The sequence below is a fragment of the Salvia splendens genome, chromosome 20 (genome assembly GCF_004379255.2).
Source record: "Salvia splendens isolate huo1 chromosome 20, SspV2, whole genome shotgun sequence".
Classification (NCBI taxonomy): Eukaryota; Viridiplantae; Streptophyta; class Magnoliopsida; order Lamiales; family Lamiaceae; genus Salvia; species Salvia splendens.
This window is the reverse complement of record NC_056051.1, coordinates 26,085,916-26,112,394: the sequence shown is the minus strand read 5'-3', so window position 1 is coordinate 26,112,394 and position 26,479 is coordinate 26,085,916. Positions and strand designations below refer to the sequence as shown.

At 42.5% G+C, this 26,479-nt stretch overlaps 3 protein-coding genes and 1 non-coding gene across 6 annotated transcripts; 2 read left to right on the top strand and 2 right to left on the bottom strand.

Annotated features, from left to right (window-relative positions):
- Window positions 1–3,317: 3,317 nt before the first annotated feature.
- LOC121780834 (putative late blight resistance protein homolog R1A-10) lies at window positions 3,318–6,346 on the bottom strand. 2 transcript variants are annotated; one of them, XM_042178473.1, is made up of 3 exons: window positions 5,733–6,346; window positions 3,713–3,825; window positions 3,318–3,603 (listed from the first exon to the last, which is right to left on the bottom strand). In XM_042178473.1, the coding sequence occupies exons 1-2, from the start codon at window positions 6,259–6,261 to the stop codon at window positions 3,794–3,796; spliced, it is 561 nt and encodes a 186-aa protein (XP_042034407.1). In that variant the 5' UTR covers window positions 6,262–6,346; the 3' UTR covers window positions 3,318–3,603; window positions 3,713–3,793. The 2 variants fall into 2 exon arrangements, with proteins under 2 accessions (XP_042034407.1, XP_042034406.1); XM_042178472.1 differs by having other exon boundaries at window positions 3,713–6,346.
- Window positions 6,347–10,482: 4,136 nt separating this feature from the next.
- On the top strand, window positions 10,483–13,461 carry LOC121782512 (vesicle transport v-SNARE 13-like). 2 transcript variants are annotated; one of them, XM_042180378.1, is made up of 6 exons: window positions 10,483–10,762; window positions 11,015–11,130; window positions 12,465–12,523; window positions 12,616–12,795; window positions 12,933–13,103; window positions 13,192–13,461. In XM_042180378.1, exons 2-6 carry the CDS (start codon window positions 11,037–11,039, stop codon window positions 13,354–13,356), a joined length of 669 nt encoding a protein of 222 aa, XP_042036312.1. In that variant the 5' UTR covers window positions 10,483–10,762; window positions 11,015–11,036; the 3' UTR covers window positions 13,357–13,461. The 2 variants fall into 2 exon arrangements, with proteins under 2 accessions (XP_042036312.1, XP_042036314.1); XM_042180380.1 differs by having other exon boundaries at window positions 10,483–10,840.
- Window positions 13,462–13,619: 158 nt separating this feature from the next.
- LOC121782511 (two-component response regulator-like APRR1) lies at window positions 13,620–18,465 on the bottom strand. Its single transcript, XM_042180377.1, has 6 exons — window positions 17,751–18,465; window positions 16,468–16,629; window positions 16,253–16,386; window positions 15,581–15,751; window positions 15,387–15,495; window positions 13,620–14,974 (listed from the first exon to the last, which is right to left on the bottom strand). The coding sequence occupies exons 1-6, from the start codon at window positions 17,881–17,883 to the stop codon at window positions 14,112–14,114; spliced, it is 1,572 nt and encodes a 523-aa protein (XP_042036311.1). The 5' UTR covers window positions 17,884–18,465; the 3' UTR covers window positions 13,620–14,111.
- Window positions 18,466–19,782: 1,317 nt separating this feature from the next.
- TRNAI-AAU lies at window positions 19,783–19,856 on the top strand. The gene has a single exon. It is a non-coding gene; the product is annotated as a tRNA-Ile (tRNA).
- The last annotated feature ends 6,623 nt before the right edge of the window (window positions 19,857–26,479 follow it).

The window sequence follows — 26,479 nt, the reverse complement described above, 5'->3', positions numbered from 1 at the left end:
TTGTAGTCCAAGTACTTGGCTACTACAAATTTCTTAGTGCATGCATCATCACTACGATACTTCTTATCTAACATTTCCCACACTTGTTTTGATGTGGGAATAGTACAATACACGTTGTAGAGACTATCATCTAAAGCACTTAAAATAAAGTTTTTACAAAGATAGTCTCTTTTGGGCCAAGCGTCATACTCGACGTACATCTCAACACGTGTCTCGTCCTCACTTGGCGGGGTTGGCTCGTTCTCCTTGAGGAAGTTCACGACGTCCAACGTTGTTAGGTAGAACAACATTTTCTGTTGCCATCTCTTGAAATTCGTTCCCGTGAACTTCGATGGCTTCTCGGCGGTGGTATCATCCTTGGTGCCATTGGTGCCGAGTTTGTCCCATGAAAGGGACCAAATCCATTGCCCCCGTAGGAGCTAGTAATTGGTTGGGGCACAGTACCCCCCATAGTTGCATGGAGCATGGAGGCCCCCGCATTCGTGCCGACCCCTTAAGGATCCAGCACCCGTGCTGACCCCGATGGATCCAGCACCCGTGCCGACCCCGAAGGGTCCAGTACCCGTGCTGTCCCCGAAGGAGCTAGCACTCATGTTGACCCCGAAGGATCCAACACCCGTGCCGTGCCTGAAAGCCCCGACACTCGACCCAATGAAAGATCCAATGGAACCACTGAAAGTGGAACCGACCGACCCACTCGAGGTGAATCCGGAAACCGTCCCAAATGTTGACACCCAAGGGGTTGTTGAGGAAGAGGTTGAGAAGCCAGGAGTCGGGATCATCGTTATGTCCGACGACATATTGACGGGTGCAACGGGGACACAGTGGATGGAACGGTGGCAACGGCGGTAGACGGGTCAGTCGACATCTCCAAGCAAAGGTGTTGATTAAGTTCAGTTGGTGTGTATAAAGTCCTTTAGTGGCAAGAATATCTCGTCTTGCGATTGTTGAAAAATGAGATACAAACTTGCCGGGCGAAAAATACACGGAAAATAAAACAATGAAAATTACACGTAAACAACTGAACAATTACGCGGAAAATCTGTGGAAAATGGTAAGCCGAGTCGAGGAGTCCTCTTTGTTCAAGACGAGATACGCCCCGGTAGTGCTCTCGGTTTGGCGTGTCATCCCCAAAGATAAAACGACTTTGTCTCTGATGTAACAGCACCGCTAGCAGCAGAGCTCCGGCGAACGGGAGTAAGGCGGGGGCAGAGCTTCGACGAGAAGATTATGCAGAGATGGAGAGAGCGTGTATGCAAAAATGCTGGTGTATGTTCTGTGTAGAATGCAATGGATGCATGCCTATTTATAGGCCAAGTCCACCCGCAGGGGCATTGATGGAGTCAACAGCCATTATTTGTGTCATGATGGCTTGACTGTAACCGCCGAGGGTTATTGACTGGTGCACTAACCATTGGAAGCTGAAGAGACACGATGCACCTGGACACGCTACACGACGGGATACACCATGGACCGTCGGGGTCGATCGGGGACCTTTTGTCTCCCGTTATGCGTCGGGGTCTAGCGGGGACCTTTTGTCTCCCTTTGTGCGTCGGGGTCAAACGGGGACCTTTTGTCTCCCGTTATGCGTCGGGGTCCATCGTAGACCTTTTGTCTCCCGTTATGCGTCGGGGTCCATGGGGAACATGACGGGGACCAGAACCACCATGAGTCGGGGTCCGTCGGGGATAGCGTGGAGTTTGGGGTGGTCTAAAAAAAATAAGCGGGGCTTGAACCACGCTCAACGACCAGCTCCAAAGAACAGTCCAAAGACCACCCAAGGCACAAGGCACAAGACACACGAACCCGGCGCCCGGTGCACGGGACACAGTGAGCGGCTCGCGGGCGGGCGGCTGCGGCGCTCGCGTGTACGCGCGTGTGGGCTCTGTCACCCGTCTTATTCCACGATAATTATTACACATAATAATTCATCTTATTAAATACTTCATCAAAGAAGTTTATCATCCCCGGTGTGAGATAATTAACATTTAGTTAATTAATCCATTAGTTAACATCTACTCGGAGCGTAGATCGACGTTATTGCATTTAATTTCACAAAATTAAATGTCTTCTAACATTTATTATTAGTCAAAATCATTTGACCAAGCACGATTCCAACACTTTTATTCATTGTACAAACAAGAATACAAGAATCTACACTCCAAGACCTAATTCCAAGCTGCCTAATCCCACTCTAGAATACTCGATCGAATATGAAGTATAACTCGATCTGCTTTTCAGGCCAGACGACAAACACTCACAATAATCGAACCACAAATTAGGCCAGACTTGTAGTAGTACTCCCTCCGTCCCGTGTTACTTGCACGTATTTCCTTTCTGGGCGTCCCAAGTTATTTGCACTCTTTCCATTTTTAGTAAAAATTATCACCTACAGCCGTAATATTTGACTTTGTCTATCACTCATTCCTTAATCTCCGTGCCGAAAAGAAAACGTTCAAGTAACGCGGGATGGAGGGAGTACTATTTATATAGAAAATCAAAATCAACAACAGTCTGCCTGCCATGTGGCCCATGGCCATCGGCATGCACCCTCTATGGCCCGCCTCACTCACCACCGCCATTCCTTCAGCCGCGCCTCGGGTCCAGGCCAAGAAAGTGCACCATTTTGCGTACCCGTACCCTAACAACGACATTTCAAAACCCATTGGTATGACTTATCCAAGAATAACAACTCTTATAAAATCTTATATACCTCTCAAGTATTAGGAATTTCAGATACAAAACTATTAGCAGCCAACCTTGATCCAAAATCCCATTTTTTACAACAAAAAGATGTTCAAATTCACACTAAGCTCACTCATAATTGTGTGCAACTTCTTGATTCACAAATAAATACTTGTATATCACATGTTCAAAGATATGATTCTCTTTCAGTATTCAACAGCTGCAAAAATCCATTGCATTTCTCTCCATTGATCAAGAGTTTCACTCTGTTTCTCAGCTCCATCCAACTGCAACCCCCACTCTTGTTATAAAAAAAGTATTATTACTATTACATTTTTTGTTAAAACTTACAAAAAATTTACATTAAATTCTAAAAATGCTTACAAGCCTTAGCCCAATCTACGTAATCAACTTCCTATATTTCAAATAGGCAAATTCAGTTTTATTTGTGGTTCCATGGAAAATGCTTGGCAATATATTTTAGATCTTAAACCTACAAATTGCCACAGAAAATAATCTAATCATAAGAGGTTTAAGTTTAATATCACCCCAAACCAAAAAAAAATCCTATTTTTCTTTACTTTGATAAAATTATTGATTTTGTTTACATGTTTTTGCAAAACTATATCGTGAGTTAGAAATAGAAAATTTTATCTTCTAAAAATCATGAACACAAAATACTACACAAAAAATAGTCTCTAACAAAGTTTCGTTTATAAAATAAATTCAAAATCATATCACTAACATCACTAAAACAACAAAAAATTAAATACAAATAAACATTTGTTTATAGCCATGGAAGAATCTCCCTCCGCGGCTGCCGCCGCCGTCGACTACCTCCACGGCGCCACCAATCTCCGGCCATTCTCCCTCGGCTCCGGCCTCACTCAGCTCCACAATGAGAGGAAGCAAACAACACTGACAGAAATATGAGCTCAAATGTAAATCCTCTTTTGCAGTCCAATGTTTATCAAATGCAAAAAAGATTGAAAACAAATTACATAAAAACACCATGCATGTTTATTACCTCTTTTGCAGTCCAATGTTTACCATGCTAGATCCACATGAAGGTCTAATTGCTCTCCATATAGATCCTCACGTTCTTCTACTATCTTTTTCGCTGACGCCACAGCTGCTTCACTGCATTGATACAATGAAATCGATTTCAGCGTTGCTATTTCTCCAACTTCAGATGGGATTTCCTCGAGTTCAGATAAATGATCTAGACTAAGCTTCTGGAGAAGTGGAAAGTGGGAGCTGTCTGACACAATCTACAAGCCACCAACTTAAGAAACTTGAGCTTCTGGAACTGGCCTTCAATTGTTTCCCACTTGCCGGTTCTGAAGACACCATCTGTTAATATGAGCTTCTCAAGAAGAGGTAACGAACCGATTTTAGGCAATATGTCTTCCAACTTTGTGCCAGAAATGTTTTCAACAACCAATTTCTTGATAGAGTTGGGAAAATTAATCCTCAGCAAAAAGTCAACAGTTTGCCTAAAGGTGCAGCAGTATAAGCTTTCCAATTTACTGAAGTATTGAAGATAGCTTATACAGTTTTCTCCCTCCATTTGATCCGAAAGGTATGCTAAATGCAATTTCTTCACATTGGGGATTCTTTTAACCACCTCCTCATTCAATAACAAATCCTCAACTCCTTTCAGTGTTTGCAGATTCTCCATAATGACAATCTCACTATCCTCACTAGCAGGATTTGGGAGAATCAATCCGTACAGCGGAAATTCAAGACGCCGAAGTTGATGTAGTTTCCAAATTTCATTTGGTACATGACGATCTTTCCGAGAATATGAACGAATAATCAATGTCTGTAGATTCCAAAGTAGATCAATTGAACTAGAGAATCTGGACTCATCATGAACACTGATATCAAGGTACCGTGAGTTCACCAATTCAACCACATTTTCTAGGAAATACCTCTCAAACTTACATGCCCTGAATGTCCTCAACAATCTAAGATCGCGAGACGGCAGAAATTTCTGAACACCAATTGCTCTTTTGTCATACTCACATATTATGCAACGAGCATGTGACAGAGATCCTAGCAACCCTGCAGTTTTAAGAACGACTCGACGTTCGCTAATACTGGCCGGAGGATCATCTCCTATGACATGGTAAAATCTTTCCTTTCAGCTTCTTTTAAACACAAATCTCTCACCAAATCATGAATTTTACAATACTTAACGTTTCCAATAGACCCCAGTTCATCAACTAAAACGAGATTTCGATCAACCAATTCCATAAAATACTCTCGTGCAAGTGTTTCCAAACATTTTCCACTCCTTGGTTTTAAAAATCCTTCAGAAACCCATAACTTCTCTAGCATTGACACACGAATACGGTAATCTTCCTTAAAAAAACCCATATACAAAAAGCATGGCTTTAAATAGTTCGGCAGATAGATATAGCTCATCCTCACTATTTTCAAGCAAAATCCATCGTCACTGTTAATAACAATTGAATTTAAATTTTGCTCTATATGCTCCCAACATTCTTTTGTGCGCTCAGATTTTGCCAAAAGACCTCCTATTGTAGCAATTGATAAAGGAAGTCCTTTACAATTTGCTACAATATTCTTTCCAATATTCTCCAACTCAATTGGAAAACTTTCTTTCCCGAACACAGTCTTACAAAATAATTTCCAACTACTAGCCTCATCTAGAAATTTCATGCCAACTATACAAGACTCGTTCAACTGAGAACTCAAGTCTGATAGCCTAGTTGTTACAATTATTCGACTCCCATTTTGGTTATCGGGAAAGAAAAAATTTATCTTCTCCCACACCTTTATGCTCCACATATCATCCATTATTACGAGATATCTCCTACCGAACAAAAACTGGTATAGTTTTTGTCCCAACTCATTCTCACTCATGTCACTACTTGAATCTCGTCCACTTGCTCGAAAAAGAACTTCTCTAAGTGTTTCTCTAACATTATAAGTTTGAGAAATTGTAGTCCAAGCACGAATATCAAAACGATACTTAACAATTGCATTCTCAAATAGATTCATCGCAAGAGTGGTCTTACCAATGCCACCCATCCCCGTGATGGGGATGATTTGGAGGTTGAGTTGATTTCCAGCGAGCTTATCTAGAACTTCAAAAAACACTTCTTTAGAGCCCACGATCACGCTTTCTTTCACAGTAGGAGAAGACGCCGCCAAGGCAACAACGGGTTTCTGCTTGGTCCGAGCTTCAACTGCAATGCTCTTCACCTCTTTGTTGATCAGATTCATTTCTTCTATCACTTTCTGTAGATTGTGATAGAAGTCATGATCTGAAACGATTGTGGATCCACTGTGAATTTGATCCACAATATGGGATTCGATAACATCCTCAGCCGCGTAAACTGCATCAGCAATGCGACGCTCCAATGGATCAGCTTCGTGGCTCTCAGCAAAAGGGGAAATATAGCAATCAAGAAAATCCTGCAAGAAGGTAATGTTTTGAGTGAGGGATTGAACTTGTTTTTGGTTGATAGAAATGGGAGGGGAAGGATGTTTCTCGAGGGTATCTATGATATGCATAAGAGAAACCAGAGCTCCATAAGCAGCCATGATTAACAACTCTCTCTGCGAATGCACACACAGAATGATAATGATAATGCCAGACAACTAAGTTAAAGAGTTTATACAGAGAACTTCAAAGTCAATGTTGGCTATTGTGATTCACCTAACATTTAAAATATCAATATATTTATAATATTGTAATATTGTGATTAACCTAACGGTGGATCCCTAAATGAGTCTTATTCACCTAACATTTTAAATATCAATATATTCTATGTGAATGAAAATAGGGTAATACTGTTTAGTAGACGACCAATCTTGTATTGGACGAAGAACGCATGTGCAACATTCTTAAAATAAACAAAAGATGCTATAGTTGTCTGATACACTAATTTTTATGGATTTTAATTATTTGTCCAACTATTGATATGCGTTCCTACTTCGTAGTGTGGGTAGCATATAATTATATTTGCACATGATAATGTCAAAATGATTCACCTAACAGTTTATAATATCAATTTAATTATAATATTATCATTTGTGATTCACCTAACATTTTTTTGAAACTCCTTCCATAAAAGGCGTGCTCCCTCGGGTCACGCAACCCGTGCCAAGAAATACTGAACGAAAGCGTCCTCCCCTGACACCTCTTTTGCGGACTATGCGGGCGCCCGAATGACGATGATGCTTAATTTATTTGGTAAAACTTTTTTCTTCCAATCGATGAATAGGAAGTTCGAGTGGAATCTTTTTAAGTTTTTGAAATCCCACCATGTACCTCATACTTTCCAAAAAACAGTCTATTTTTTGTCATTTTAGTTCGCCTCTAATTATTAGTCAATTATTATTTTTAAAAACTTTTTCATCATATATTATAAAGTAAAGTACTACTATTTTAGTCCTAAACATAATGATCGGTGGAGGCGCAGTCGACGCTGAAGAGGGAGCTGGTCTTCAATTGGCTCATCAAGAAAGGCGAATCCTCCATTGACGAGCTCGACCACCTCTACTGCCCAAGACTCCGGCTTTAAGCAAAATGACCTCAATTCTAACACTCTTGGCTCTTCCGCCAAGCCTCCGCTCTCTGAAAATCAAATTTCGAGCTCCCTCCATCCTTCTCTATATTCTGACGCCATCGCAGACACCTTCAAGTCCTTTTTCTGTTGGGCGGCGAGGCCACCTCCTCCGCTTTGTGAGTGAAATTTCTTAATTTTTTGAGTAAAGGACAATTTTGGTCCTAACATATGAACAAAATACGAATTTGGTCCAAAACATTCACTTTTAAAAAACAGGTACGTAACAAATGAAAAAGTCGTCGAAGTAGTCCTTTTTTGACGTTTCCGTAAAAAAACCAACGGTCATGCCACTGTGCATTTGGCGTTGATCGTTAGTTTTTTACGAAAACGTCAAAAAAAGACTACTTCGGTGACATTTTCATTTGTTATGGACTTGTTTTCAAAAAGTGAATGTTTTGGACCAAATTCATATTTTGGTTATATGTTTAGGATCAAAATGATCTTTACTTTTTTTTTATTTTCTATATTTATTTATTTAATTAATTATGTAGTATTAGTATATTAATTAGGTCAAAATTTCACTAGTGGTTTTTAACAGAACCGTCACAAAAAAGATCTATCCGACCACAATTTCATTTGTTTAAGAGTCGATTTTTAAAATGTTAATGTTCTGAACCAACTTCGTATTTCGGTCATACGTTTAGAACCAAAATAGTACTCCCTTCGTTCTCTCATAGTTGAGGCACACATTTTAAGAAAGTAATCATTAGTGTGTTAAGTGGATAGACAAAAGAGAATAAAATAGAAAAGTAAATAAAGTAAAGAGAATAAAGAAAGATAAATAATAGTGATAGTGAAAAATATATTAATTACTACCATATATTAATTACGAGCCGCTGCTCACCACTGGTGATGCTCTTATACAATGTTATTTTTTTAATTTAGTTAAGAGTTGATAAATTACATAGTTGTATTTCTATTTTATAAAGCATGTTAGTGTTTTGAATGGATCGTCCGAAAAATTAGGTAAATGCGATTTTAAGGAATATTGAATTTTATAAAAATTTTAAAAAATGAGTATATAATTTATAATTTTCAAATTAATGATAGTAGTTTACCCAACTTTTGTAGAGATAAAAATTAATGTAATTAAAAATTCTTATATTGTTACTAATATATAAAATCATTAAACTATCATAACTCCACCTCCAACCAATATCGTCTTTATACATCCGACGTGGAGTTAAGCGGGTATTTTCGTCTTTGCATACTCTGACGTGGCACCAAGGCTTAGGGCATCAGCAGTGGCGCAGAATTCCCGGCGGAATTCCCCGCGGAATTCCCAAAAACACCTCCTGCCACGTCATACAGACTTCCCACTGTTCTGCCACGTCATACGGACATCCCACTGCACAGTGGGGGACATCCCCAAGGACATCCCGATGGACTTCCCACATTAATAAAAATTCACAAATTCACAAATTAAACAATATACGGAAGTAAGAAATTTACGGGATAAAAATTTCGACACAAATACGGAGTAAATGCAACCACTTTATTAAAAAAAAGATACATAATTAAAAAAACATACCTAGTAATTAAAACATAGATAAAAAAACCGCCGGCTCACTCCTCGGATTCCCCGCCGCCACCCACTCGTCGTTGCCACCCCCTCGTCGTCACTCCCCGACATGTCGCCGAACCCCAAATCGCACGGCATACTGTTGATGAGGGGTTTAAGCGACCGCTTGTAAGTTGTAATGGGGGTCGGTCGATTGGCGACATTCAACCATTGCACGTAACAAGGTTTCATGTGTCGCGATGCGGGCGAATGAGCGGGTTGGGTGGGTGGTGCCGATTGGGCCTCGGCCGATCCGCTGCCGCTTCCCCTCGCAGTCCGCGCCGCTGCCTTTTGCCCAACAGGGCGACGGCGGCGGTTCGACGATGTGGGTGTTGGGAATTCTGTCTCGGCGAAGGGGAGTTCGTGGGAACTAGCACTGCTACAGTACTCCCCGGAGGTGCTGGTCTTCGTCCGCTTCGGCCAGCCAGATTCAACGCCCGTAGTAAACTTTGGGGAAGTGTGCACCACAAGATAGACCTCCCAATATTTGAATTCCCCGAACCCCTTTGCACTGTCGGGGAACTGCTGGTGAGACAGCAGTTTCACATCCTCGGCAGACATACCGCTGGTTGCCGAGCGGAGGTTGTTTATGTAAATGCCGGCAAATCGGTTGAGCTACCTCCTCAGCCGCTCCCACTGTTTCCGGCATTGCTCTCCGTTGTGAGGCTTCCCCCCTGGCGGTTTGAACTGGAGGTAGCTTTGGCTAATGAGCCACCACATCTTGTCGATGTGCTGGTTCGCCCCTACGTATGGATCCTCCACTACACTGATCAACGTCTTCGACAGCGCAATGTACTCCTCCATGCTCCAGACGGTCCTCTTGTGCCCGCTGGACCCTTCCCCCACCTCAGCGGCCCCCTCCTCACCACCGTACATCGGGACGGGCGAGGTATTGCCCCGTCCCCTGCCCCTCCCTCTCCCTGGCCTCCCCCTCCTCCTTGGCGCCGTTGGTGCGGCGGTGGGAGAATCCCGGACCGAAGACAGCCCCAACTCCTCCAGCGAGAACGTGCCGATGCCAGTGAACTGAGTCTCGAGAGGAGTACTCGCCGGGTTGTCCGGCAACAGTAAATCCATATAGAGCCTGTAGACGTTGTCCACCGGTGATTGGGGGACCCCCTGCCTACTCCCCCGCAGCCGTCGGCGACCCCTGCATCATACCGGGCATCTGAGGCATCTAGGGCATCATCCCAGGCATTCCAGGCATCATTCCCGGCATTTGGGGCATCATTCCCGATATTTGGGGCATTCCGGCACTCGCCCCCTGGCATCTGGGACATTTGAGTCATCATCTCATACCACTGTGGGTACATGTTGTAGTACCCGGGCATCATCCCCGCTGCTAGTTGAGGTTGTGGCATCATCCCCGCCGCCAGTTGAGGTTGGGGCATCGCGGCGGACATCGGCGTACTCTCGCCGCCGGGAAAATAAGCGACTGTGACTCGTTCGTAGCGGAGGAATCACTATCATGGTGGTGCTCCATTGTTCTTCGAAAGAAAAGTATTTTAGAGAGATATACTCGTTAATACAAGTTGTGTGAATGAAATGAAGTGCAACGAGACATATTTATAGAGTTTAAAAAAAATGCAATAATCGGGACGTCAGTGCGGACGTCCGTGGGAGTCAACTCAATGGCATACGTCCGCACGGACGTTGGGACGGAACTCCGCGGAACGCCGCGGAACTGCGGTGTCCACAGCGTTCGTATCCATGCCTACCTTGCATAATGGCGGATGTCCCCCGCGGACGTCCGGCACGCAGGTCTGACTAACACGCGGACGTCCGCCATTGCAGATACTCTTAGATTCAGTTGAGCTTCAATCTCCATTATCGTTTTAAACAATTTCACCGCATTCCGGAGTGCTTTCTCCGATCATTGCCTGTTAATTCCCAGCGTCGATCCGAGCAATTGAAGGTAAAAATTGTATCGGTTTATCAAAATTCAAGCGCTCCTCATTTCACAATTCACATTCTCGAATTTCATTGAATTCCGGTGATTAATAGCTTCTGTTTATCGAATCAGTGCTGAAATATCTATTTGGGAATGAGTGTGGTGTATGATTTTAAGAAGCTAGAATCAGCTGATAGTTTAAAATTTGATCGGATATCCGTGCCGATGATTAATTTTATTAATTTTGGAATTGAGCATTGTTGTTGTGGATTGCAGGAGATTGTTGAGGGGTTAAAGGATGAGTCAAGTATTTGAAGGTTATGAGCGGCAATACTGTGAGATATCTGCTAATCTTTCGAAAAAGGTTACTTCAGCTACTGTTCTCGATGGAGGTGAGCCGAAATTTTTTTGTTCTGCTTTGAGTTTCTTATGAGATTTATACATTTAGATGGCTTTCGGTTGCCATTACTAATATTATGAGACTATTCATCTAGGATTAAGTTGTGGGATTATGTTAGTTGGAGGGGGAGGCTATGACTAATTATCATGAGACTATCCATCTAGGATTAAGTTGTGGGGTTCAATCTTATGAACCAAACATGATACATATTTAATCATGAGATTTAATCTCGCCAACCGAACACCCCCTTAGTATTGTCAGTTTGATTGTTATGTGATGATTGAGGAAAGGCATTGTTGCTTCTAGGTGAATGTAGGATGACAGTTTGATATAATAATGTGCAGCTCATTGGAATCATTTATGAAATGTTAGAAAATGGATCGAAACATTAAACATGGTGGTACTCATAATTTGATGAAGATATGTTGGCTGTATATGTTTTGAATTTTTTTGTGGATAGAAGTCTGTCCATAGCATTTAGTTTGATGATTTCATGTTTTAAACAGTATGTTATTTGAAATTTTTAACATGGTGCCTTGTTAAATTTATGCATATTTGGATTTCCATCTAGCTGCACATTTGATGCATCTAACATGGACGATTTAACTATGCATCCCTACTACCTTCATCCTATAATATTATATTGGTAGAATCAGACTTAAACTTAAATCTAATACTACTAGGATAAGTGGTTCTGCTTCTTGTCTCAAATGCTGATTGATGAATGGTGTTTAAGATTGATTTTTCTGAGGTGTGTATGGTTATGACTTATGATGATTGGGTGTTTCTTGACTGTGTCTGGGTGGGAATGGTATTGGGGAGGAGGATGAAGATTGGAATGCCTGTAAATTGCCTCTTTATAGTGATCAATAGTAGACCAGAGGAAAGTTGAGAGGCTACACAGGATTGATTCAGATATCAGAGAGGAGATCCATTTGCCTATTTGTTAAAGTTCAAGTACCATTTACGTATTTCTGTATTTGTATCATAGTATTTGGGACAAAAATTGAATCCACTTGTTGACAATAATCTCAAGGGCTGAGTTACTCATGCCATAAAGTGAAAGTGCACGTCTATGAAGTCCGGATAAAATCTCCCTTATAGTTTGACAGATGTAGCGTTTTGAGTTGTTAGTATTTATTTTTCTTGATAGTCAAATCTGCTTGCTAGGCCATCTTTTAAGCTCTTATAACTTAGAAACTGTGACAGAAACAATCAGCCATCAATTTATGGATGATGAGTTCATAAAGTTCCCTAATCCCTTAAAGCATGTAATTTATTTACTTCCATTTGCTACTGATATTGGTGGAACTTTCGCATTGGCAGAACAAAAGAAACAGAAGGTATCCGAAGTTGCAGGAGGATTAGAAGATGCCGAGGCACTGGTAACTGGCTTACTGACACACATATAAATAACTAATGATTCTTATGTCTTTAGACTCTATACTAACATCCAACTCGTGCTTAAACATCCAAGATACGTAAAATGGATCTAGAAGCCAGGAGCTTGCCGCCAGGTGTGAAAGCTACACTTCTTGTCAAGTTGAGAGAGTACAAAACAGACTTGAACAATTTGAAATCAGAAGTGAAGAGGATCGCATCGGGTAATGCCAACCAAGCAGCTCGGGATGACTTGATGGAATCGAGTATGGCGACGGTACTGATTCTTCCATATCTCTTTTAGTATTGTGGCTTTATTTGTCCCATAAGGAATCATGTTTCATACGTGTTTGGTTTCTTTCCCCCATAAATTATCTAATATACTGGTATTCAATTTGATGTTGGATTAAACAGGCATCAGCAGATCAACGAGCAAGGCTGCTGATGTCAACTGAAAAATTAGGTAAGTCGAGCGACAGGATCAGGGAAGGTCGGAAAACAATGCTTGAAACTGAAGAGCTTGGAGTCTCGATTCTTCATGATCTCCACCAGCAACGGCAATCCCTCCTGCATGCACATAACAACGTACGTCTCGTGTTCTTGCCTTGGCAACCTCCTTCTGGTGAAACTGTTTAGTTGAGAGTGAATTACAATTTTACAACCCCTTTTGCAGCTTCATGCGGTGGATGATAACATTGGCCGGAGCAAAAAAATTCTGACCAACATGTCGAGAAGGATGAGCAGGAACAAATGGATCATCGGCACTATCATCGCACTCTTGGTAATCGTCATAGTCGTTATTCTCTACTTCAAGCTGACCCGCCGCTCGTCTTCATAACTGGAATTGATTCCGTTGTTTTGGATACAATCTCTATGCCACATGATTTGCATTTGTCATCCTTGAGTTTGATTCTCAAATAAATCGATACGACTCATTTTGCAATTTTGATGTCACTTATAAAACGTTTCAATACGACTTCATTTTTTGATTTGTAGCAGTTTTGACAGACAATATTTCTTTGGAAAAAAATGATGTTTCAAAGCTGGAAAATTGTTGATATCAAAATTGCTACACGTCAAGAGGTGGAGTAATCGTAGAAATGTTTGAAAGAAGTGTGAAAATTGCAAAATGATTTATAGTTATCAATAGTACAACATGTATAAGTACCTCCCTACTCTAAGAATATCTTATTCCCTAACAACATCAAAACAAACATATACAGCAAACAAATACAGCACAAATTTTGTTCTATTAGACACAAGTCATGTAAAAGAGAAGGCATAAATTGCCATAGAAATGGACCATGTCATGTAGAGTAAGTAGTGGTCACAGATGGAAATCAATCTATATATCTAAATTTACCTTTTCCCTCTTTGGCCTATCAATCTGAGAATCCAGTGAGCTAGTTAGAGAACTTGCTGAATTCCACGAATCGTCTCGTCTGCCTGGCCCCGATGAGAACCCCCAAGAATAGCTCTATATACCTACCTTCGTATCCTGAGATATTTATCTTTAATGATCACATCTAGCTGATCTCAAAGATGAATGCAGAATCATTTGGTAATGAATCACATGGACACGCCATCTTCATGTCAAATTTCCATATTGGCAGTTTTATCTTCCTCATCGTACTCATCATCTTCAATTAGAGCAGGTTGGCCATTGAGATCTACGTTAACGCCATTTACCTTCCTCACAAACTGGCCCCTTATACGAGGTCTACGTTCAGCTAGCTTTTTCCTGTTCACATACCTGATCTTCTTGTCAAAGCATCTTTCCTTCCGTTTTTGCCTGAACTTCAACAGTGCTGCCTCTCTATGGTCAACTTTACTTAACTTCACTTCACTGAACGTAGAATTCCCAAATGATGTCCATGGATGTGGACCAGGCATTTGACCTGGATGTGGGCATAAGCCAAACGGGTAGTACGGATAAGGTGCCACTCCCGGGATGTGAGGAGGACAGTGTGGAACAGGACTGTACTGAGGAATCAAAGCAGAATTGGCATGGTTGCCCATATCAGGGAGGTTCTTGGGATACATAGATGCTGCTGATGACATCGGCACTTGATTCATCATCCCGGGCATGTAATAAGGATATGGGGTCTGGTTATAAGCAGCCGTCACATCATTAGGAGAATCATTTCCTAAATGCATATGCTCATTAGGAGGAGTACTTGACCGGTCCATAACAAACGATTCGGGAGCACTATTACTGCTCGGTTGTTCTTCTTGTGGTGAAGGGTCTTCCGGGGTCTCTCGAGTTTTTTCTCCTTGAATGCTCGAACCCACTTCACCATTCAGTATGTGATTCTCCACGAAGCTCACGTGCTGAACTGTAATTTCAGGAACAGCATGGTTGATGCTTTTGGATGCGCTGGATTTGACGTAGGTGAAAAAAGCAGAAGATTCGCCTATCTTCAATTCGCTCTTCTTTAAAAAAGGTAAAATTTGTCCTGAAACAATTTTGAAAGCACTCTTACGCTTATGTCATATGGATTGAAAAACAAAAGCTTGCTTTGGTCAAGCCTTAATCTTTCGAATTCGCAGTCAGAAATTCAAGAACTAACTTAGAAGAAACTAAAATACAGCACACAGAAGAAATCAATGAGTGATAACTCATATGCTAACATTGCTGTGAAAACTATCAAAGAAATTCGAAATTACAGTTCTCTAGCATGTAAATGCACTTTAACTATTCGATTCATGCTTCGAGCTTTTAGTTAACAGTCACAGAAAACATGTGCAAATAAGCCAATAAAAAAACAGTCTCAGTTTCATTCTTCAAATACACACACACATATAGATATGCACAAGATTAGCAGCTTTTAGTATTCACAAAATGATTAAATCTTGTGATCAATTTACCTATCCTCATTTCATATGTACGCCTGTCACTTATTCCTGGAACATCAGGCTGACACTCTCGACGAGTCTCATCTGCAGTAGCTATAGGAACAGCTGTGGTGGTATTTATCTGAAAATATAGATGCAAAGACAAGTCAAATACAGGCACACTTTAAGGGTGCTTTCAGACTTTCAGTACATTAAATTAACCTCACCTCATGTTCTTGGTGAGTTGAGACACACATCTCTGGGTTAGTACTCTTTCGAGACTTGTCATCTGTGTCATCCGAAAATAAGGTAGTGCTATTGGTGTTAGCGTCATCACTGTGGTCTGACACCACCAGATCAAAATCATAACTTATGATGTTCTTCTCCACAAGTCCCAGCTGTAGATAGAAAAGTTAGGCAAGATTGAACCGTTGTTTTTATACTAAAACCTTAGGGAATATATGACTAATGTACTCTATCAACGTAAACACGGTATATACATGCAACACTCTGCATACAAAATTTGACAACAGGACTATGCTGCCTGGCTTCAAGGTAGCCTGGGTGAGAAAAGAGAGTGATATATTAACACGGTATGGTATGTAGTTTATACTTAACAACCATTTATCTAAGAGTTTATTCGGCTAGTCTGTTAAAGGTAACTGATGTTTGCCAAGGGTTCAACAAAGAAGAAGTGGTTGTAGCCGGTGTAGACCCATCATGGGCCAAGATAGTAAAAACTCAGAATTTACAATTGAATATCCATTTTTGAGAATTTTTTTCCAGATTAAATTATTAATAATAATAAAAAAAAGTCATCACAACTGCTAAAGGAGAATCCCAGAAGACTTGAAAAATATTAAATGATAACTACGTCATATAAAGTAGATAGTATATACCATTCTCCTTCTTCTCCACATGTGAGTCCACAAGTTCAAGAGCTCATTTGTACGTAATGGCTTCACTAGATAGTCAGCTGCTCCAAATTTCAGGCACTTGACAACGAGAGGAACCTCGTCTTGAGCTGACATCACTAAAGGTATGCAGAAAAAAAAATCAATTCAAATATTTATAATTAAAACCTCTACGAGAAACGAAAAAAGTGAGTACTCACTTATCACAGGAATTCGCCGCAACTCTTTATCCCTCGTAATATACTTTAACATTTTCAGTCCTTTAGACATCGGAAGCTCAACCTCAGAAAGAATGATATCTATATCAGGACCCTCTGCATTCAGTGCATCAATCACCTGTCTTGGCGACTTTACGGCAGTCACTGAAAAGAAAGATCCATTACATTCAGCACCCAAACTTCATAGATGGTTGATTGCATTAAAAAAATAAAACTCGATTCAACTTTCCAGAATCAATAATTAGATCCTTTTTCCTCAGTTGTCAAACCATCACCAAATCAAATATGTACTTAGTGTACGTACTACCCAAAATCACCAGCAGAAGTAGAAAGCGGACAGCATACAGATTCGGAACTTGAAAGAACATGAATCTGATTCAGACATCTGTTAGTGTGTGTGATGCGAACTTTATAGATAAGAAAAAAGAACAGAAACCCTTACTACTGATATGATTGATTTCCAAAATGTAGTACTAAAGCGACTCACTGTAGAGATGGACAGTACTGCATATATACAGAGATGAATGAACTCCTATAGCTTCGTCAACTGATTAAGTGACGAATGATGTTAAAGTTGATTAGAATGAGTTCTTAAGTAAACAACTCCAATAATTTTCATGTGAATTGCCATGACAAAGATGAAAGTGACAAAAGTAAGGATGAGTTCTGCAAGGTTGATATAGCCAACAGCTGGACTCATGTTTAAGTGGTGATCCAGATTCCAGCCGATCCTCGGGAAATCTTACTGAAGTACTGAAACTTAAGGAATGCAGTTAGACTTATTTCAGTTACTTACTCATTGTGTCTAATCTTCCATTACCAAAGGAGTTCAGTGCATTCGCCGAATAAAATCTTTCCTATATGTGACTTAGAGCACGTCAACTTCTAAATAGAGTAACCCACATCATATCCTATCGGCAATTAAGCCTATTTTCTATAAGAGCATAATTTCCATGGTAAAGATTCACAGTAAACTCCAGCTTCCTTAATCTTTTCGACCCATGAAAGATCGGTAACACAACGAAAGATCACTAAAAACTTCACAACAACTTCTTAAGCAAATAGCAGAAATACATACATCTAAGAAGCACACATAAGGCAAACAAGAATCATCAATACAACATATGACTAACTAAACATACACATATTGCAAACAAGAACTCATCCACATAACAAATAACTAACTAACCATAAAAAAAATCAACTTCAATCAATACTCAAAATCAATGAATTCCAAATCAAGAAGAGGGATAACAAATCAAAACCTTGATAAGAACATCTACACAAAAGTGTAAAAACCTCCTCAGAACTCCTCACATCATTATCACACAGCAAAATCCTCACTTTACTCCGATCGATGAACCCGTCCCCGGCCTTCGCTATCTCACTCTTCTCCATCACTAATCTCAATCACGAATTAGCGTTCCGAATTCACCCCCAAAAATAATCAGCGTTAGAGAAACTCCATTCTCACACCTCGAAAACCTCCCCAAATCGATAAACCACCGACCAAAAATGATAAAAAAACTACTCCAATCCAATCAATCCAATCCAATTCAGCACCGAACTCCACCACAAACTTCCATTCCTCCAGATCATCACCACACCACAAACCAAACCACAGAACTCAGCTCAATATCAATTAGGTAGCTGCTGCGTCAACGGCGTCAAATCAAATCATCAATCAGCCAGTTGACAATCCTCGCTTTCCATAAACGGCAATCAATCATCACAGGGAGCAGCTGAAATAGGAAACTCCGAATCCAACGGTCACCCGAGCCGCCCCGGCGCACTTTAGCACACCACCTATCAAAACCTGTATCTATCTATTTCTATCCAGTGAATGAATTTCCTTGGCTTGTTGTCGAAAAGCTCAGAATAAAGTGCCGAAAAAGGAGAGAGAGAAGAAGATATTTTAATGGCGCTTTTTCTTTGTTGTGGTGGCTGCTAAAATGAGCGGATCGTCGAGATTGTGTGAAATGGAGGGCGGAGATCGAGCGCATCGGGCGCAGGTTAGGGAAATGGATGACGTGGAAGGCTAGGAGAGGCTGGATGGAGAAAAAGTGGAAAGGGAAGATATTATATCGATTAAAGAGATAGAAAAATGCCACGTCAGCGGAGAGATCTAATAAAGCTGGATGAGCTGTGATTTTGAATCTAGATAGACTCGACAGAGCATTTCGATTTTTTTTGGTGGGGTCCAATGGTCCCTTTTGCATCTCTTTTCGGCCATCTACATTTGTATCCACAAAAAATTAATTTTTTATTTTATTTTTTATCTTTATAAATAGATGAACTATATTTATGTGTATTCAATCATGTTAGAAGATATTCTGTTGGCTTTTCATTGGTGTATGTTCCACTTGGCTCGGGGGATACAGCTCAGTTAGTAGAGATCTGTTTCTGGAATTGGGTCGCCTTGACAACGAGGGGTGCATTTGGGTGGTGGTGAGGGTCGATTCGGTAAATCGAACTCGTAGGGTGGATATTGTGAAAAAAAGATCATTATCGAAGGCAGATGCGATGTTGCGAGTGTCATTGACGATTGATCGGGTGAAGAATTAAAGTTAACCACAACCTCGAATAGTTGGGAAAGAGTTGTCGGACCATGAAGTTAGCGTAAACTCTAATAGTCGAATTTAATGGAGTTTTGCGCTGGATGATATGATAGCACGTGAATGAATGGTGTTTAAATCATGAGATCCAATGATACTTAAATCAAACTAGTGACCAACGAAAAATGTCATCGTCGACGTTGAAGTCAGAGGTGGTGTGATGGATCTTGCTAACAATTGATGGCAGATGAAGAATAAAAGTTAACCACAATCACATATAATTGGCAAGTAGCTGTCTTGCCACGAGATAAACTACATTCCAAAGAGTAAATTTAATACGCTCCTCGTCCCCCAATAATTGTTTACTTTGGTTTTTACACTGGTTTTTATGCAGGTCAATTTTTTTTGAATGATATGCCTATCTTTTGTTGTTTTTTGGGATGAAGTTAGAGGAAATGGGTTTGACTTTATCTTTCATTATTACTCGTTAATTTAGTTTAATTTGTTAAAAGTGTATATACTAAAGTTGTCCCACATATTTTATGATCTTTTCAAGCAAATTTGAGTCTCGAAATTATTCAATACATCCCCCTTCAATAAGATGTCAAGTCGATTTTTCAGTGGTTGTCATCACACTTTTAGTATATTGTAATCTTTAAAGTATAATTTTAGACATATGGAATAAGTATATTATATACTCCTAAATTAATAGTATCAAAATAAAAATTCAGGAATTACAAGTGGCCCATTAGCTCAGTTGGTTAGAGCGTGGTGCTAATAACGCCAAGGTCGCAGGTTCGAGACCTGCATGGGCCACTTTTTGATGTTGTAGATTCTCCATTTATTCTGGGCTAAATGGGCTTTTAAAATCAATTTTTTCTGTTTTTTGGGCTAAATGGAAGGGCTACAGATTCCTTCTCGTTAATTTATTGGCCCTTTACACGGCCCACAACAATTTCCCCATCGCCCACCAGCTGTTCGATCAAATGCCGAGCCCGAGCTCTGAAACCAAACCACCCACGGAATGCAAGCGCACGGGAAGGTTTTGAAGAGAGGATTTTGCTCGAATGTGCTCGTTTTAAAGCAGTTTGGTTGATTTTTATGTTAAGAAAGGTGAGGGAGATGGAGCTGTTAAAGCGGAGAACGTGTTCGATGAAATGTCTAAGCGGTGCATTGTCACATGGAATAATTCCTTGCTTTTGGGGAGCTCTAGGTGTGGAGATTTCGATGGAGCACGGGCGATATTCCGGAGAGGAACGTGGCCTCGTAGACTACAACGATTGCTGGATGCGCGAAAAAAAGGGAGGTCGAAGGTAGTCTTGCGCTTATTCCTCGTTTATTCATTCGTATGTTTTCGAGTATTTCAGTTACCGTAAGAAGCCGATTCTTGTCAGTCACATTGAAGAACTCATGGATTCATATGTATGCAAGCTGTGGTGAAATCGATGCAGCATTTGTTGTTTTTGAAAGGGTGATTGAGCAGCTAAACGAATAAACAAAAAGAAGCTAAAAACAAAGATAAAAAATGGTAGTAGTATTTCTGATGGGGTGCGTACTAAACAAGCCCAACAGCAATGACGGCCCATCAGCCCAAAGCCCAAGGAAGAGTATGAGTTCGGCATTACCAAAGAGTTCGGCCTCAGCCTACAGCTCGGTAAAAGCCAACCTATCAAGCTCTACTCTCAGATCGGCAACCAAAGCAGGAGTATGAGTTCGGCATTACCAAAGAGTTCGGCCTCAGCCTACAGCTCGGTAAAAGCCAGCCAATCAAGCTCTGCTCTCAGGTCGGCATCAAGCTCTACTCAAAGATCGGCAACCAAAGCAGTTCGGTCTCAGTATTCGACCGAACAAGGAGTTAGTGGACCCATACAGGATGTCCAACACACCCACTACCACGTGGTGTCAACTCAGGCCACGATCGTAGGCCATGACCTACGCTACATCCACGATCTTAGGCCATGACCTACACGACATCCACGACTTAGGGTGGAGATGCAAGCCACGATCTTAGTTCCATATATAAATAGAACTTAGATCTGATATGAGGAGTTAGAATCTCTCTAGAGAAAAAATCATATAGCAAGTCTGTGTTGTAAGCTGTAATTCGCAGATCAAGCAATACAAACCTGCCCCCATTTCTCCCCGTGGACGTAGATTTACCTCAGTAAATCGAACCACGTAAAATTTCCGTGTCGTAATTTATTTTTACGAGCATTCATCATCATCAATAATTCGCGGATTCATCACCATTCATCATCATCAATAATTCGCGGATTCATCACTGGCGCCGTCTGTGGGAACCAGAGAATCAAATTTGTGATAAAGCGAATTTTTGACCATTTTTTCCACCCAAAAAATGCATACCAGATCGCAGAGTACCCGTATTCCTGCCCGTGAGAACCAGGAGGAAGCCAATCCATCCCATAGGTCTGGAAAACAGCCTAGGGATAAATCCACCACCAGTTCTCATGGCGGAGGAACAAGCCGCTCCAAAAATCGTCCCACTGAGTCTTCCCAGCAGCCCGATTTGAACGAGGCTGTCAAGCTGTTTTTGGCTGAAAAGCAGGAGGAATTCTTAACCTTCCTGCAAAAAAACCAAAAGCAGCCAGAGACGAAAACGGCGGATTCTCCCTCTCCCTCCATACGAGACAGTCACTACCGCAGTAGTGTCATGTCTTCCAGGAGAAAGAATCCTCGGTACCGGAATCACAGGAGAACTCCATCTCCTCCATACCGAAGAAATGTCGGGTTCGCCGTGTACGGAGCATTGAGGACTCCGTTCTCGGACGATATTACCCGAACTCCCCTACCACAGAACTACCGAACTCCGTCGATAACCTATGACGGACTCGTGGATCCTCATGATTTCTTGGGACGCTATCAATATAACATGGCGAACCAGGGTCTCAACGAGGTCCACATGTGCAAGCTGTTTCCCGAGCTGCTCATCGGGAACGCAAGAAGGTGGTTCGATAGCCTCCCCCAAGGCAGCATTAGATCTTACCGAGATCTAATGGATGCATTCCATAGGAGGTTCTTTCAGAAAGCGGAAGTCCGAATCACTTCGGCTCAGCTGCTTTCCATTCGTCAAGGTCGCGACGAAAAAATCAGCGACTTTATGACAAGATTCCACAAGGAATGCCTGCAAGTAGACGATCTCAACGATCTACTTGTCATCTCGGCATTCCAAAATGGAATCCTGCCCGGAGCTCTCTACAGGAAGCTCGTTGAGTGCGGTCCGCAGACAGCTCAGGAAATGTGGGACATTGCGGACCAGTACTCCCGGGCCGATGAGGCAGACCGTCGCAAACGGTCGTTAGACAGCTCATCGTCCCGAGGAGACAGAAGGAAGCCCGATCATAGCGATCAGGGGCATCCTCGCCGGACTCCATTTGAAAGAATTCAAAAGGCTCCGGTACAAGACAGATTGGGACCCCGTCTCAATCCCGAGAAGCCGCCCGCTCAGTTCGTACCGCTGAACAAGCCGAGAGCGGAAATTTTCGAACTGCACTCTGACCTGTTCGAAAAGCCAAAGCGGATGACGAAATCAGCCGCGCGCCGACCCCGGGATAACTACTGCTCCTACCATCAAGACCACGGTCACGATACCGAGGAGTGCAGAAACTTGGCTGCAGGTATCGATGTTCTTGTGAAGGCAGGGACATTGAAAAAATACCAAAGCAAGCAGTCAAAGAAGAATAAAAAGCAGAGAGGTGCGAACTGCGCTCCTCAGGATCCGAAAAGGCAGCCGGATCCCGAAGACGATGACGAGCCGCAATATGATGGAGTAATCCAGACTATCGACGCTCTCCCTGCCGGGAAGACCAAGTCGTCCCTGAAGTCAGAGCGCAGAGGCTCCAATCGAGAGGAGCCAACGCATAAAAGGCTGAAGCAGGACGAAGTGATTACGTTCTCGGATGCTGATCCCGTCCCGGCCATCTCTCCTCACCAAGACGCCATTGTCATCCAAGCCGGAGTGGCAAACAAACTAATCCACAGGGTGTTTGTGGATACAGGAGCGTCGGTTAGCATTCTTTTTAAAGAGTGCTTCGACAAACTAGAAGTGGACCCAGCTCGGCTCAGTCCGGCTCCGCTTCCCCTGAAGAGCTTCGCCCAGGAGGACACCCGCCCTGAAGGTATTATCAGCCTTCCGATCACGGTGGGGAAAGCGCCTACTAGCTCCAGTACGATGATTGAGTTCTTTGTGGTAAAAGCTCGGTCTCCGTACAACATCATCCTGGGAAGAGACTGGCTCAACGCAGTTCGGGCCGTTTGCTCTACTTATCATCTCACCATCAAGCTCCCCACTAAAGGGGGGATAGCGGTCATCCGAGGTGATCAAAAGAGAGCAAAAGAGTGTCTGCAGATTGCGCTTAAAAGTGCCGAGCAATCAGATCGGCATCATCAAGCATAGCAATCACAGCAGCCGGAGTCAGAGGCAAGCGAAATTACCGAAGTCACACCAGAGCCGAACTCAATGACCGTTCAGTTATACGAAGATGATCCATCCAGAACGGTCAAGATCGGTTTCGCGGAAACGCCTCTACTTCGGGAAAAAACCATCCAGCTCCTCAAGGAGTACAAAGACGTCTTTGCATGGTCTCCGTTGGACATGACCGGAGTGCCCCCCGAGGTAATCACTCATCGTTTAAATATTGATCCTTCGGTCCGGCCGATAAAACAGAAGCAAAGACTCTTTGCGGCAGAACGAAGTCAAGTCATCCATGACGAAGTCCGTCAATTATTGAAGGCGGATGTGTTATTCGAAGTGAAGTATCCTTCGTGGGTAGCCAATCCTGTCATGATCAAGAAAAAGGAAGGAGGATGGCGGATGTGCATAGATTTCACCGATCTAAATAAGCACTGTCCCAAAGATTGCTATCCCCTTCCGAACATAGATAAAAAAGTAGAAGCTTTGATAGGCTTTGAAATTTTTTGTTTTCTTGATCTATACAAGGGATACCATCAAGTTTTAATGGATGAGATTGACGCTTCAAAAACGGCCTTCATTACTGATTTCGGCATTTTCGCTTATAAAAAGATGCCATTCGGTTTAAAGAATGCCGGAGCCACTTATCAAAGGATGGTAGACAAGCTTTTTCGGCACCTGATTGGAAAGGAGGTCGAAGTGTATGTTGACGATATAGTCGTCAAAAGCAAAAGCACTTCGGAGTACGAGCACAACCTCAAGTCCACTCTCAACGTGCTCAAGAAAGCCAACCTCAAACTTAATCCCCAAAAGTGTACCTTTTTGGTAGATTCGGGAAAGTTTCTGGGTTGTTGGGTTTCAAAGGACGGACTCAAGGCAAACCCCTCAAAAGTTCAAGTCGTTCAGAACATGGCAATGCCGAAGTCCATACATGACGTGCAAAGGCTAACCGGATGTCTAGCCGCACTGAATCGATTCCTTTCCCAAGCAGCCGAAAAGCAACTGCCGTTCTTCAAGGTGTTGAAAAAGGCACCAAAGTTCGAGTGGGGAGCCGAGCAGAAAAAGGCCTTTGACGAGCTCAAAAGTTACCTAGCCGAGCTTCCTATTCTCTCTGCTCCAACCGAAGCCGAAGTAATATTCTTATACTTAGCGGCATCGGATCAAACCATCAGCGCGGTGCTTGTACGAGAAGAAGGCCTAAAGCAGCTTCCCATCTATTTTACAAGCCGAGCATTAAGAGGTCCAGAAACCAGGTATCAACCTCTGGAAAAGATTGCTCTGGCATTAGTAAATGCAGCAAGGAGACTGCGGCCATACTTCTATGCTCACAAGGTATGCGTCTTAACTGATCTGCCACTTCGGCAAGTGTTGACCAAACCAGAAGCATCAGGCAGAATCGCCAAGTGGGCTATAGAGTTGGGAGAGCACACAATTGAATATCTACCTCGGAAAGCCATCAAGGGACAAGCCTTGGCAGATTTTCTTGCAGAAGCAAAGTTCGATCAAGCAATTCCTGTTATTACCGAACAGAAGAATTCTGCCAATGCCGAGCTAGCACAGCCCTTGGAATCCGAAGTAGAGCCGCCGGACTACTGGAGCGGATTCGTAGATGGAGCTTCAAACAAAATGGGAAGTGGAGCTGGTATTTTACTTGTCGCTCCCGACGGACACGAGGTAACCTACTCACTTCGGTTCCTATTCCCCACTACTAATAATGAAGCCGAGTACGAAGCCCTCCTGGCCGGACTCCAGTTAGCGCAAAGTCTGCTCGTCAAATCTCTCAAAGTCCATTGTGATTCACAAGTCATAGTAAATCACATGTTGGGTACAAGTGAAGCTCGTGACGAGAGAATGAAGAAGTATTTGGACAAAGCGCAAAACATCAGCCGAAGTTTCTCCTATTTTCGGATAATCCGCATTCCCAGAGCGGAAAATAGCCGAGCAGATACCTTAAGTAAGTTGGCCTCAGATCCTAGCTCAAAGGTGGAAGAATTAATGCATCGAAGCATTGATGAAGCCGAGGTACATTCAGTATCCAGCTCGCCGAACTGGATGACGCCGATCTTGCGGTATCTGGATCAAGGACAATTGCCCGAGGATAAGAGAGAAGCTCGGAAGATCACGTGCCGAGCACTTCGGTACGAACTTCATGAAGGAGTCCTCTTTAGAAAGTATTACCTCCAGCCGTTGTTGCGGTGCGTAGGACCAGAAGAGACGGACTACATCCTCAGAGAAGTTCATGAAGGATCGTGCGGTAGCCACATCGGAGCCAGAGCTTTAGCTACAAAAGTTCTGAGATGGGGATATTATTGGCCAACCATGGTACAAGAGGCAGTGCAGCTCGTCAAGAAGTGTACGAAGTGCCAAATTCATGCAAATGTCCCAAGGATGCCGCAGACCGATCTATACACTATGCAAAGCCCTTGGCCTTTCATGCAATGGGGCATAGACATAGTGGGACCACTTCCTCAAGCTCCTCGGCAAATGAAATTCCTTATCGTTGCCGTGGACTACTTCACGAAGTGGGTGGAGGCTGAACCATTAGCTACGATAACGAGCTCAAAGGCATTGGACTTCGTCTGGAAGAACATAGTGTGCCGATTTGGCATACCCCACATCCTCATCTCGGATAATGGGACTCAGTTCACCGACAAGACGTTCAAGAATTGGTGCCAAGAGCTGAACATTCAACAGCGGTTCACTTCGGTCTCCCATCCCCAAGCAAACGGACAAACGGAAGTAACGAACCGGATTCTGGTGAAAGGGTTAAAAGCTCGGTTAGAACAAGCCAAAGGACAATGGGTAGAAAATCTCCCTCAAGTCCTATGGTCCTACCGAACTACACCCAAAACCTCCAACGGTGAAACTCCGTATAGTCTGGTGTACGGCACTGAGGCCGTAATTCCGGTGGAGATCGGCGTACCCAGTCCCCGAACTCTAAATTTCTCCTCAGAAATGAATGACGACGGACTGAGAGCAGAACTAGATCTCGCCGAAGAAAGAAGAGAAT

What these genes read in the sequence shown, in the direction of transcription:
- LOC121780834 (XM_042178472.1), bottom strand. Translation starts at nt 6,261, where the DNA reads ATGGCTGCTTATGGAGCTCTGGTTTCTCTTATGCATATCATAGATACC.
- LOC121782512 (XM_042180378.1), top strand. Translation starts at nt 11,037, where the DNA reads ATGAGTCAAGTATTTGAAGGTTATGAGCGGCAATACTGTGAGATATCT. An exon ending in AGCTACTGTTCTCGATGGAG is followed by an intron (nt 11,131 to 12,464) that starts GTGAGCCGAAAT and finishes TCGCATTGGCAG; the next exon opens with AACAAAAGAAACAGAAGGTA. An exon ending in TAGAAGATGCCGAGGCACTG is followed by an intron (nt 12,524 to 12,615) that starts GTAACTGGCTTA and finishes TAAACATCCAAG; the next exon opens with ATACGTAAAATGGATCTAGA.
- LOC121782511 (XM_042180377.1), bottom strand. Translation starts at nt 17,883, where the DNA reads ATGGAGAAGAGTGAGATAGCGAAGGCCGGGGACGGGTTCATCGATCGG. An exon ending in TGTGGAGAAGAAGGAGAATG is followed by an intron (nt 15,752 to 16,252) that starts GTATATACTATC and finishes TTCTATCTACAG; the next exon opens with CTGGGACTTGTGGAGAAGAA. An exon ending in CAACTCACCAAGAACATGAG is followed by an intron (nt 15,496 to 15,580) that starts GTGAGGTTAATT and finishes CTATATTTTCAG; the next exon opens with ATAAATACCACCACAGCTGT.